The 13548-nt window shown below is 60.3% G+C and overlaps 1 protein-coding gene across 2 annotated transcripts in view; it reads left to right on the forward strand.

Moving 5' to 3' along the window:
* The window catches only part of CACNA1A (calcium voltage-gated channel subunit alpha1 A), a 213900-nt gene that overhangs the window by 198375 nt on the left and 1977 nt on the right, over positions 1–13548 (forward strand). For both annotated transcript variants that reach the window (XM_034998421.1, XM_034998422.1), the window contains exons 39-46: positions 7225–7332; positions 7470–7570; positions 9075–9184; positions 9296–9434; positions 9599–9712; positions 11041–11076; positions 12147–12333; positions 12630–12877. In XM_034998421.1, the coding sequence (XP_034854312.1) occupies positions 7225–7332; positions 7470–7570; positions 9075–9184; positions 9296–9434; positions 9599–9712; positions 11041–11076; positions 12147–12333; positions 12630–12877 (1043 nt within the window). The remainder of the gene's footprint in view (positions 1–7224; positions 7333–7469; positions 7571–9074; positions 9185–9295; positions 9435–9598; positions 9713–11040; positions 11077–12146; positions 12334–12629; positions 12878–13548) is intronic.

Below are 13548 nucleotides of genomic sequence, written 5' to 3' on the forward strand. Positions count from 1 at the left end.
GGAGGCATCAGACGCTGACAGGAGACAGACCAGCTCTCCAAGGAGATGAGTGTGAGCTGAGAAACCCCCCCCCCCCCGCCAAGACAGCCCGGGGCCACCGCAGGGTTAGAGGCGACAGACAAGGGGCAACCAGGGAGGTGAGTGAAGGCCAGGGTGGTGTGGGCTTCTGGAGAATGTCTCCAGCATGTCAGGCACCGCCCAGCAGCCAAGGAAGACAAGGACTAAGAGTGACGGTGGATTTTGTGACAGGCAGCTCTGGGGGAGGGGTCAGGCCCCCCCCACCACCTGGAATGGGGTTTGGAGGCCTGACAGTAAACCCGATGTGACTTGGCAGCCTATGGGACAGCAGGGCAGAGAGAGAGGTGCACGTGGGTCGTCGGGGGGCAAGGGGGCTGACAGAAGGCTGAGCGCATCGTCCAGCACTGGGCTGGAAATCGGGGGGGGGGGGGGGGCGAAAGAGGGGGGGGGGGGGGGTGCGGGGGGGGGCGCCCGGGGGGGGGGGGGGGGGGGGGGGGGGGGGGTGGCTAAAGAGAGAGGTCAGGGCTCTACCAGCTGAAGCCACCGGGAGGTCAAGAGGAAGGAAGACGGAACTTCAGGGACCCGCATTCCTTCCAGGGTCCCGAGGGGAAGAGGGCGAAGAGGAGGCAAGGCCAGAAGTTGCTGGGGAGGTGGAAGGTTTTTCAGGAGGGAAGTCAGCAGCTTCCACTGGGACAGTGCCCTGCAGAGGGGAGTAGGTTGAGGACAGACATAGCCAGGAAACGGGCAGGTGAAGGTTCAGAGAGCAGAAGGAGCCCCCTACAATAGCAAGAGAGAATCAGAAAGAGCTAAGGTATGGCTCAGGGGAGAGCAGAAGTGGGGGGCGGGGATCAGGCCCTTGTCCAGCACAGCCTGGAAATTCTTCCTCATGCAGTAAGTCAGAGGTGAGCGGCTCAGGCCTGCCAGGCAGCTCAGTGCACGGCAGAAATCCGGGCCCAGGTTCTGGCTGTTTGTGGCTCTGCGCTCCCAAGACTGTTTCTTCATCATTGTGGTCGAAGCTCATCTAGGTCCCAGCCCAGGGAGGGGAGGAAGCAAAAGGGCAGGCAGCAGATTTCTTATAATCAAGCAAAAGAGTTATGTTCTGTGGGCTCATCTTGCCCACCTGCCCTGCCCTGTCCTCGCTGTAAACCTGGGCAGGTGATCTCACACTCTCCAAGCCTCAGTCCACATATTAGCTAGCTAGGCCATGTAACAAATGACCACAAACATAACAGCTTAAAACACCCACTGAGTAGCTTTTAGTCCAGTCGGTCAGAAGTCTAGGTGAGCTCAGCTGGGCTCTCCACGGTCCCACAAGGCCAAAATCAAGCTGTTCACCAGGCTGGGCTCTTCTCTGGAAGCTCTGGGGGAAACGTACTTTCAGGCTCACTCAGGTGTGGGCAGAATTCAGTCACTTGTGGGTGTAGGACTAAGGGCCTGCTTCATTGCTGGGGTTCAGCCAGAGGTTGCACTTAGCTCCCAGGGATGCATCTCATCTTTTTTGTACTCCCAAACTGTCTAACCTCTCCTGCCACGAGCTGGAGAAAACACTCAGCTTTGCAAGGGCTCACCTGATTAGGTCAGGCCCACCCAGATAAGTCCTGTATCTTACAGCTGACGTGGGACTTTAAATTACATTTGCAAAAGCCTTTCCCGGCAGTCCCTAGACTAGCATTTGATTGAATAACCAGAATCCTGGGGTGGGGGGGGGCAAGAGGCAGGGGCAGCTTTAGAATTCTGCCTGCCATGCTTCCCATACCTATAAAATGGATCTAACAGTGCACCCACTCTTGGTCTGCGATGCCTTTGTGACCCAGCTGCTGTTTCTCTCTGGAGACCTGTTCAGGGGTCCTGAGGGAACCCAAGAATCAGACTCAGTGATTCCCTAGAAAAACTCAGAACCGAGAGGCCCTGTTGGACCCACAGTTACAGTTTATTACAACAGAAGGATACTGGTTAAAATCTGCAAAGCAGAGGCACAGGGGTCAGGGCCCAGGGGAGACCAGGCGCAGACTTCCAGGTGTCCCCTCCCAGGTGAGTCACGTGGGCAGCACTGATGCCCTCGGCAACAGGGTGTGACAGCCCAGATGAAGTGTGGCCAACCACAGAAGCCCACCCGCGCTTTGGTGACCAGAGTGTGCATTGGAGGTTGGCCATGGAGGCCTGGCGGACCTTAGTTACTCAGACTCTGGCCCCTCCAGAGGTCACACTGATGGTGGGTCACACGGCCCAAGGCCCCCACCATAAATCCCATTGTTGGGATAAACTATCTTGTGTGCCCAAGGCCCTCAGATAAACCAAGACACTTTCATCACGCAGGACACTCTAAGGATTTAGAGGTGACTTCCCAGGAGCCAGTCAGGAAGCAGTCCTTTCTTTCTTGGAATGCTGAGTGGTCCTTTACCTTCTGTGGGACCCCAGTCAGGCCAGTCTCCACGACACCCCCCAGATTACCCATGTGAGGATTTCAAAGACTCCTGGGGATGTGCCTGAGTTTGGCTGTTGTTATTGTCACTGATACTCCAGACGCTACTCAGTTCCTGGAGGGTCATGCCCCCGGCGTCTCTGAGCCAGGAACCTCTCTTCGTCCTGACCTTGGCGAAGGCACCAGGCCCTCCCAGAGCTCCACGGGGAACAGCTGAGCCAGCCTCTGGGGTTAAGGAAGGTCTGCTGAGTGCTTGGGGACAACAGTTACAACAGTGATGACAATCACAATCTTTTTAGCTGACTTGAGTCTCAGGCGGGCTGAAAGTATAACACTTTTTTTTGTCCATCTGCTCAATTTACCTCTAAACATACTGAGCTCCTTTCCAGCAGGCAGAGGGCAGCATGGGAGAATGGATTAACCTCAGTCATTCAGATCCTCCAAAAATTGGGAGGCCATTCTTAGCTAGATACTTGGGAGAGAGAGGGCAGGTCCCTCTGCTCACCTCTGTGTCCCCTCTCAGTCTGTCCCTCTCCCTCCTCTGTCTGTCTCTCCCTCCTCCCCACCCCTCTGTTCTCCACACCCAGGAGAATCTCATCTTTGGGGAAAATCCTTCTCTCTTCATGTTTCTCTTTTTCCTGGATATCGTGTCTGAACCCCTGAATTCTCCCTCCAAGGGACTCAGTCTGTGTCCCTTCATTGCCCCCCTGCCCTCCTGCTCCCCCTGGCCGGGCTTCGAGGGCAGAGCCAACCACCCGCCTGAACAGACAGAAGCCCAATTAGCAGATCCAAACCCACTCAGACTTCCGCGGAGAGCACACGAGAGCTGTAGAAACACGGAGCCACCGTGCGCTACCAGCCCAGACAGGTGGGGCGGGGGGTGCATGGAAAAAAGATAAACCCAGAGCCAACTAGTACCAGACATCTCTGCACCTGCCTGGCATCCCCCGTTCCCGCGTGGTCCTCAGCCCTGACATGCCAGTGGTTGTGGAGGACCTCAGCTTCCCAAAACAGGAATGCCTCCGCCATTGTCTTAGAAAGGGCCACCGTCCGGGCCAACCCCACCCAGGGCCAGCCCGGAGCCTCATTCAGGACTCCACATGGCTGACCAGCTGAAAGGCCACTCTCCTGCCCTTTAACCTCCCACAAAGACCAGACTCTCTCTGCAGCTGGGATCTGCCAGATCCTGGAAGGTTCTCGGATGGGCCTTGTGGGAGCTAAACGGCTTTGCCCCGCATGCACCAGAGAGGGTGACCTCCTGGCGTGTTGCTATCCACCCAAAACTGCTGGCCATGTTGGCCATGGCTCACTGAATGAGAACGTTCATTGAGTGCCTGCTGTGCGCCCAGCCCTGTTGTTGGTATGTGGGACACAGCCCTGAAAGACACATGGCGCTCAGGCAAACAGGCAACAAACAATAAGCATGATAAATACGTGGAGTATGTAACGTGTTGGAAGGTGAGGCATGCAGTGGAAAAGATAGAGCTGGGGGGTGGGGGCTGGGAATTCAGGTGGGGGGAGGGGCAAACCCTAGGTCAGCAGGGGGCAGTCCTGCCCCCAGGGGTCATCGGCAGTCTGGAGACATTTTTGGTTGTCCCATCTGGGAGGTTGTCACATCTGTGTCAGTGGCATCTGGGGTGTAGGGGCCAGGGATGCTGCCAAATGTCTTGCAGGGACAGACTCTGAGCCCAGCGTCATGCAGAATGGGAGGCGGGAGGGGAGGACCCCGGGACGATAAACCCTGGGACACAACTGGTTTGTGGGTGACTGTTGCCTGCGTCCTGGAGGACCTCCTGGTCCTGCCCCACCCAACCCCCAGGTGTTAATAACCCTGTACGTGGAGGAGGAATAAGCCTGAACTTCAGCCTGGAGGGAGCCCCAGGACCCCAGCAGGAGGCCACCTTGAAATCCCCGAAGGGTTCTCCCTTTGTTTAAATGTGAATGACAATCCCGAATGGGAGACTCCCCAGTGAATTGAAGCAGAAAACAGTTGGAGGTGGTGGTTCTCAACCAAGGGACAGTTCTGTCCCCCAGGGGACACTTCGCAATGTCTGGGGATGGTTTGGTTGTCAGGACTTGGGGAAGGAGGTGCCACTGGTACCTAGAACATGGAGGCCAGGGAGGCTGCTCGCCACCCTACAGTGCATGGGACGACCCCCAAACCAAGAATGATCCCTCCCCAAGTGTCCACGGTGCTAACTAGGTTGAGAAACCCTGCCCAGACTCCCTTACCTAATTCACATGCCAAGAACGGGCGCAGCAGTCTGCTCAGGCTGTCGTAACAAAATACCAGAGATGGGGCGGCTTAAACAATTTATTTTCTCACGGTTCTGGAGGCTGGAAGTCCAAGATCAAGGTGCCAGTGGGGTTGGTTCCTGGTGAGGCCTTCTCCTCAGCTTGTAGGTCACCACCTTCTTGCTGTGTCCTCACATGGCCTGGTGCCTCTCTCTTATAGGGACACCAGGCCTCTGGGATCAGGGACCACCCTTATGACCTCATGTAACTTTAATTACCTCCTTAGAGGCCCTACCTGCAAATGCAGTAACAATGGGGCTTAGGGTTCCAACAGGAATTTGGGGGGGGAGACACAATTCAGTCCTCGATGACAGGTGTGTTCCTTTTCTTCACGAGGGACAGGAAACATATAAGCTGGAAGGAGAAAATGACTTTTAATAGGAAATGTCACGTTCTCTTTTTTCCCTTCCTGGGTCTCTGAGAAGGAGCCACACAGCCCTCGGGCACCTCACTTAGCTACAGTGGCCATCGGACAGAGCTGTTAATTCCAGCAGCTTCCCATAAGGAAAGAAAAACTATAGGTTAGCGTCAAGGATCTTAAGAGTTTAACTACACAGGGGATTTTCCCAAGGGTCTCCCATGATAATCCTGAACTCCCAACCTGAGTCCTGACCCACGAATCAGCCCCACCCCCATGCAGCTTGGCCCAAGTGACCACAGCCCCCTGCATCGCCAGCGGTGGGGAGTTCGCCCTCTAGTGGGTGAGATGGGGAACAACATCATGAGGTGATTTGTAGGAAGAAGGGAAAATAAAGCGGAGAAGGGCATCCAAGAGGATGGGGGAGGGCTGTTTCAGGGAGGGAGGCCAGCTAGAAGACCCGTTTGGGTTTGGGCAGGGACCTGAAGGAGGTGAGGAAGGGAGTCACGTGGACATTCGTAGAAAGAACGATCCTGGCAAAGGAAATAGCCTGAGCAAAGGCCCTGAGGCAGGACCATGCCTGGCGTGTTTGAGGACCAGCGAGCTCGGTGTGTCTGGAACAGAGTGAGCAAGGGAGGAAGTAGAAGAACTGTGGGGTCAGGGTGAGGACTTGGGCAATCACAAGAGCCAGGGGAACAGCAGAGCGCGGAGGGCTCGGAGCAGGGAAGCGCAGGATTGACTTGAACGGCCACCAGCGCCTCCTGGTGGTGGAGGTGGGGCGGGGGCGGACACGGAGCCCTGAGCAGAGGCACCTGTCCTAGTCCAGGCAGGTCAGTCCCACATGGCCTCGATACTCTCACTCCAGAACGGGTTGTGAGCTTTACCAGAGTCACATGGGCGAAGATGAGCGAACGCTCCAGAGAGTGCCTGGCAGACGTCTGGGCTAGGAGCAGCTCCTCAGCCGGCAGGCCCCAGGGGGTGGCTGCTAAAACACTGAAACTCTTCTCTGCTGGCTGGCAGCCACTCTCCTGGACACCCCCCAACACAGTCCAGCAACCACAGGGTTAATATTTGGCCCAACCGGGGGCCTTCTGGCCCTTGTTCTAGCTCTGTCCCTCCATACCTGCTGGTAAAAGTTTGGAAAGGTGCCCCTGTGCCCAGAGTTGGAGGGTCTGAAACAGAAGAAGTGGGGGCCCAGTTGGTGTAGCAGTCAAGATGGAGGAGAACGTGCTCCTGCAACAAACAGCCCCGAGGTCTCCAGCCGACTAAGATTTGCTTCCCACTCCTGTTCTGTGTCCTTCCTGGGTCAGCAGGGGCCTCTGTTCACCAGCCACCGCGACAGAGTTTTGGAAAAAGAACGCAGAAGTATCCCTCACTGGCCACTAAACACCCTGGCCCCAAAGTGGCGGCTCAGTGCGCTCACGCTTCATTGGCAAGAACTCGTCACATGGCCTCTGGCCAAGCCCAGGGACAGGAAGAGTCAGGCTCCCGTGTAGTCAGGCACGAGGGACCAGGAATCGCTGGCAAAGAGCCTTAATGACCACCGTGGCCGGGGTGAAGGACCAAGGATCAGCAGTGGCTGGAGGTCACGTCCATGGGAGGGGAGACTTGGTTGAGGGAGAAACCTCCCCTATCAGGACTGCTCTGGGACAGCCCAGCCTCTCCGAGGCTCACCCCGGGCCCCTTCAGACCCCTGGGCTGCTGTTGTAGTAATCTTACGACAGACACCGTCCTAAGGCTACACACGTATTAACTGCTTTGATCTTCAAAACATTCGGTGAGGTGGGTCCTACTGCTGTCGTCCCATTCTGCAGATGGGAAAACTGAGGCACACAGTGGTAGACTAATACCTGAGCCACACAGGTTGGGACCTGCGCCATCTAGCTCCTCCTGATGCTGACATCCCCCCCCACCCCCAGCCACCCTGCAGCCACTCCACGGCCCTGGCCCCGCCACGGACCAGAGCCCACATGGTCATTCCTCGTCTGGGACAGGCCCACAGGGAACGGGTGGCCCATGGGAAGCAGGACTCCAGGGCCTGAGTTGGCAGGAGCTGCTGGCTTTGCATCTGCCCCGGAGGCCGACACCCAGGCAGGCAGTCAGGGAGGGCCTCTCTGTGCCCACGTTGCAGGCGGAGCCGACAAGCAGCAGATGGACGCAGAGCTGAGGAAAGAGATGATGGCCATCTGGCCCAACCTGTCCCAGAAGACGCTGGACCTGCTGGTCACCCCTCACAAGTGTAAGAGCCGCGCCTAGCCGGGCCCTGGGCTCTGCCCTGACAGGATGGGAGGGGGTGGGGGGAGAGGAGGCGGGTGCAGGGCCGAGGCTGGTGCATCCAGGGCCCCCGCCCACGGGGAGCTTGCCCTGTGCCCCCAGCCACAGACCTGACCGTGGGCAAGATCTATGCAGCCATGATGATTATGGAGTACTACCAGCAGAGCAAGGCCAAGAAGCTGCAGGCCCTGCGCGAGGAGCAGGTACGGCCCTGGGCCCCGGCGCCCTCCTCTCTGGTGCCCTTTGCCCTGCGGGCCCCACAGTGACAAACCAGAGCAGCGGGGTGTGGCCAGGACCCAGGACAGGTCACCGGAAAGCAGGGCCGCACCGGGGAGGCGGCCTGGATGAATTCATCTGTTCCGCCAACACTTATTGGGCAGCTACTGTGTGCCAGGCGCTGTTCTCAGCCCTGGGGGTGCAGCTGTGAGCAAAACAGACCGGCATCCCTGCGGAGCGGACACTGCAGTTGGGGAAATGCCAACCATAATAAATGACGAACATGGCAGGAAACAGTAAATGCCGTGAGAAGGAGTGCTGGGGGAGATGGATGCAGTTTCGAACAGGTGATCAGGGAGGCCTCCCTGAGGAGGTGATGTGGAGCAGAGACCTGAAAGAAAAGGAAAGGGAGTGGGCGCCTGGGTGGCTCAGTCGGTTAAGCGACTGCCTTCGGCTCAGGTCATGATCCTGGAGTCCCGGGATCGAGCCCCGCTTCGGGCTCCCTGCTCGGCAGGGAGTCTGCTTCTGCCTCTGACCCTCCCCCCTCTCATGTGCTCTCACTCTCCTCTCCACGGCCCTGGCCCCGCCATGGACCAGAGCCCACATGGTCATTCCTCGTCTGGGACAGGCCCACAGGGAACTGGTGGCCCATGGGAAGCAGGACTCCAGGGCCTCTCTCAAATAAATAAATAAAATCTTTAAAAAAAAAAAGAAAAGGAAAGGGAGTGAGCCACGTAGATATCTGAGGGAAGAGCACTCCAGGCGGAGGGAACAGCCAGCGCAGAGGCCCTGTGGCAGGCCTTTGAGCTTGGAGAACAGCGATAGGGCCAATATAGAGGAACACAGTGAGCAGGAGTGGTGGGAAGGGGGCGCCTGGGCGGCTCAGTTGTAAAGCGCCTGACTCACCATCTCAGCTCAGGTCTTGAACTCAGGGTGGTGGGTTCAAAAAAAACAATGGAGATGAGGGTGGGGAGGCTACAGGGCAGCCTGTGTAGAGCCTTGGGGGCCCTGGGGAGAATTCTGACTTTTGCTCTGGGTCAGAGGGGAACCGGGGCAGCTCCTCTTAGAGGAGGGAAGTGACCACACTCAGGTGATCGCTGGCGCCCTCTGGTGGCCATGGCAGGTAAGGGCTGGAGCAGGGAGACCTGGGAGGAGGCGAATGGCCTGGTCCCGGTGAGGCCGTGGGGCCAGACCTGGGTGAGAAGTGATCCTCTTCTGCACGGACTTGCAAGGAGGAGTCTAGTGGACTGGCTGATGGATCGGACCTGAGTGTGAGAGCGTGTGTGTGTGTGTATGTGTGTGTCGGGGGTGTCAAGAATGACTTGGGCTGGGGGGCTGAGGGGGCAGGGGGAGTGCTGAGCGTCCTCTGCACAACCTCCCGGCTGTCTCTTAGCTGCAGCTTTGGCCAGACCCTGAGCCTTGAACACCCTCCCCAACCTCCTCCCTGTGCCTCTCTACCCCGTGCCCGCACGTTGCTCTCTGCCTCTCCAGAACCGGACCCCACTCATGTTCCAGCGCATGGAGCCCCCGTCTCCAACACAGGAGGGGGGGCCCGGCCAGAACGCCCTCCCCTCCTCCCAGCTGGACCCAGGTGGAAGCCTGTGAGTGTGGCTCTGGCAAGGAGGTGGGGATGGAAGGGCAGGGGCACCATTCCCCAGTGCGGACACCCCTGGAGCGCCCACGGCCACCCTGCCCTCTGTCCCCCAACACAGGATGGCTCATGAAATTGGTATCAAGGAGAGCCCGTCCTGGGTGACCCAGCGAGCCCAGGAGATGTTCCAGAAGACAGGAACGTGGAGCCCAGAGCGGGGACCTCCCACCGACATGCCCAACAGCCAGCCCAACTCCCAGGTGCCTCTGTCCCCCCCCGCCCCCCCACCGCCTCCCAACTCCCAGGCACAAGCAGTACAGGAGGGAAGGATGTGGCCCTACAGCCGCAGCCACACCCACACCAGGCCACCCCTGGGGCCCGACAGGCCACAGGACTCACCTGGCCCTGCCCTCTGCCCCCGCAGTCTGTGGAGTTGCGAGAGATGGGCCGAGATGGCTACTCGGACAGTGAGCACTACCTCCCCACGGAAGGCCAGGCCCGGGCTGCCTCCATGCCCCGCCTCCCCGCGGAGAACCAGGTGAGGGCTTTCAGCCACCCCCCTGGGGCTGAACTCAGGCCCCTGGGCTCCAGCACGCAGCCCAGGGCATCTCTTTCCTCTGTGACCCCTGCTGGGGTGGGGCCACCTGCAGCCTCAGCAGCAGGGGGCAGGCCCACACTGGAGTGCCTGGAAGGCCTGGCCCTCTTACCTTCTCCCTGATGGCGGGCAGAGAGGGGCAGGGGCTCCCCTGGGGCAGGATACAGTCGTCCCTGCCAAGTGCTTTCCATCTACCCGGTTTGGAGATGCCAAGGCAAGAGGATGTGGAGGACACGTGGGGGTGTGGGGGGGAGGTGATGTGTCAGGGCCCGGTGAGCTGCAATCAGGAACACACACACAGGCATGCACGCACATGCACACGCACACGCACTACACGGACGTATGTGCTCGTACAGCAATACGCGAACGCACACGCATGCACACAGTTCTGCTATCGGGAATTTGGCAGGTCCTAGGACCTGGTAGCAGAGTCTGGGGTGGGCCTGGGGGCAGCTGGGGTTTGTATTTCCCGTCTGGTCTTTGTGGGGGCCACTGGGGAGGGACAGAGGCGTGTGCCTGTGTGTGGCTGAGCTGCAGCGCCCACTTGGTTAGTTTTGGGGGGGGGAGGGCACGGGATCCCACTGCCCCAGGCTCGCGGGGACAGAGGGACCAGAAGCCAGAAGCATGGCTGGCTGCCCGCCCAGCCTGAGAGGCAGGGTGGCATGTCTGGCTGGGGCGGGCTTCCCGTGTGCTGTGCCTGGGCGTCTGCACGGGGGGTGAAGGCTGTGCTGTGCCTGGCTGGGCCACGGTGGCTCAGAGACCTGGCCTCTGGCTGCGGAGAACTTGGGTTGGGGGGCACCTAGCTGCATGTGGCTGTCAGCGCCGCCCCCCCCGTCCACCCCCAGGACGGAGTTGTTGGGCCCCAAGAGAGAGTCCAGACAAGCTGGCTGATGGCCACCCCCTCCCCAAGCTTTGAGTGTCAGCCGGAGCCAGGGCTGGGGCGCATTGCATGAGGCAGAGCCCAGGGCCAGGGGCCTGTGGCCACGCCATCCCATCTGTCGGTCTCGTGCCCCTGCCATCTGTCTGTCTGTGGTGTCTCCTGTCTGTCTCCTCTGTGCCCTTGGGAGGCTGGCCAGCCGGGCCTGGGGTCACCTACGCACCAGGGACTTTAGCCTCTTTCCCTGCCTCCCTTGCTCTCCCCCTCCACTGCCCAGGTTCCTCTCCCCAACCCTGGCATCTCCATGTACCACCTCTCACTCTCCCTCTTGGCTTTTATATTTATTTTCTTCTTTCTGTTTTTCTGTGTGCACCATCCCGTGGGGCTGTGACAGAGGAGAAGGGGCCGGCCACGTGGGAATAACCTCAGTGTATGTACCGCGCCGCCCGCCTCCCAGCTGGGCTCCGGCCCCCTCTTCCCGCCCACCCCCCCTCGTGGGAGTCCTGTCATCTCTCCACCCCTTGGACCCCACCCTTTCTTTGCAGACTGCACCCCCCTCCCCCATGAAGCCCCATCCTTGTATGTTGTGTCCTCTGTGTGCCCTGCCGGGGGGAGTGGGACTGCCCCCCCACTCCCCCATCTTCTCCCCAAAGCCCCCTCCCCCCTCCCCCCCGAGCCAGGAGGTGCCATCCTTCTAAGAAGCCTGATCTGCTGCACCGCCTGACCCACTCCTTTTCAGAGGCTCGTTCCCCTCACCCACCCCTGACCCTCTGGTGCCGAAGCCCTATGTCCCTTAAAACTGCAGGGCCACTGGCCATTCAGCCAGTCCAGCACTGGGTGTGGTCTTCCTCCTCTCCTCTTCTGGCAGCAGAGAACCCCAGGCCCCTCTCCAGGGTCTGACCCCGGTGGGCACAGCTTGTGCAGGCTCCCAAGCTGCAGGCCAAGAGGAGCGGGTCCCCCCAGGGTCTCAGATGCAGGGCAACCCGTCAAGGGCTGGTATAGGAGCCAGACTTGGGTGACCAGGAAAGCCCGGTCCCAGCTAGGCCGAAGAAGGACAGTGAGCTGGGATACTGGGCGCCCCAAGCACATAGGAGGCCTGACCTCTGCTGTAGGAGGAGAGTAGGCAGGAGTGAGCGCAGGGCCCTACTGCCCTGTGCCCCCACGTGGCACTCTGGATGGGGAAAGCTGTCCCCTTCAGCTCACCTGCCTGTCCATGGCTGGACGCCCAGGGCTGGGTGGTACCTCCCAGGGGTGGTCCTGAGAAGCAGCGGGATTGGGGGTGGGGATCGGATAGGGCCCTCTGGCCGGACCCTGGGCCCAGCCTGGGAGGAGGCAGAGATGTCCTGGGACCCTGGTGGATCAGAAGCCGAGCCCCATGGCCCACGCGGACTCTGCCCCAGATGGTCACACCCGGTCACTGAGGGCTGATGGGGCAGGACAGACCGGGACCCCTTGGTGCAGGCCGCTGACCCTGGCCCGCTGGCCTGTCCACCCCCCCAGACCATCTCAGACACCAGCCCCATGAAGCGCTCAGCCTCCGTGCTGGGCCCCAAGGCCCGGCGCCTGGACGACTACTCCCTGGAGAGGGTGCCGCCCGAGGAGAACCAGCGGCACCATCAGCGGCGCCGGGACCGCGGCCACCGAGCCTCTGAGCGCTCCCTGGGCCGCTACACAGACGTGGACACAGGTGGGCTGCCCCGTGGGACCCAGGAGACAGAGGAGAGTTGAGGGGGGGGGTGGATAAAGCAGAGCCGCGCAAACATTGAGGGAGAAAGGAAGGAGAGGCCTGGATGAGGAACAGGACTCTCAGGGGACAGGAGCAAGGGGCCCCGAGCTGGGCCAGCTGCTGCTAGACCTCCGCGGTCCAGGGGAAGGAGCCCCTCTCTAGAGCCTACAGACCCCCTGGGTGGCCTCCTGGGCGCACATCCCACCCCCCTCCTCCTTCACGGCCATCTGTTTGTCTGACCCCAACCACTCGGCCAGGCTTGGGGACAGACCTGAGCATGACCACCCAGTCCGGGGACCTGCCATCTAAGGAGCGAGACCAGGAGCGGGGCCGGCCCAAGGACCGGAAGCATCGGCAGCACCATCACCACCACCACCACCACCCCCCACCCTCCGACAAGGAGCGCTATGCCCAGGAGCGGCCTGACCATGGCCGGGCCCGGGCCCGGGACCAACGCTGGTCCCGCTCTCCCAGCGAGGGCCGAGAACACATGGCGCACCGGCAGGTGGGTGTGGCACCGGGTGCCCCTGACCCAAGCCCCTGGGAGACCGGTGTGGGGGCTGGGGGGGCACACCAAATAGCCACGCCAGGCAGGGTCCTCCCTCCCCACTGTGACCTCTGCCCCTGCCCACCATTGGGGTCCCCAAGCCCCCTGGGGGAGCCGGGCAGGAGTAGGCACTGCCCCCAGCTACTCTGGCTCCCCACTCTGCCCCCCCCCAGCCCCCCTGCCCGCCTGCCGTCCCCTCCCCCGCAGCTGCTTCCTCTTTGGTTGTGGATCACGTTTGAGTTTCTGGCCAGCGCGGTCCTTACGGCTCATGCCCCCCGCTGCCTGCCTGCTGCCTTTTGCTTTCCTTTAACCCGGCTTCCGTTTTTGTTTCGATTATGATTTCTGTCCTCTGGACGCCTGTGAGTAATTTTTGAAACTTCTGCTATTTAACCCCGAAACTTACAAAACTCCATTTCTCATTTCTCTTTTCACTTTGTTGTGTTGGTTTTCGACTTCCCCTCCCTCCTTGTCTCTCACTCCTCCTCCCCCTCCCCCTCCTCCCCCTCCTCCTCCACCCCATACTCCGCCTCCTCCCCTCCTCCTCCTCCCCCTCCTCCTCCTCCTCCCTCTCCTCCTCCTCCTCCCCCCCCTCCTCCTCCCTCTCCTCCTCCTCCTCCTCCCTCTCCTCC

This window comes from Mirounga leonina, unplaced genomic scaffold, assembly GCF_011800145.1.
Source record: "Mirounga leonina isolate KUSES-001 unplaced genomic scaffold, KU_Mleo_1.0 Mir_94, whole genome shotgun sequence".
Lineage (NCBI taxonomy): Eukaryota > Metazoa > Chordata > Mammalia > Carnivora > Phocidae > Mirounga > Mirounga leonina.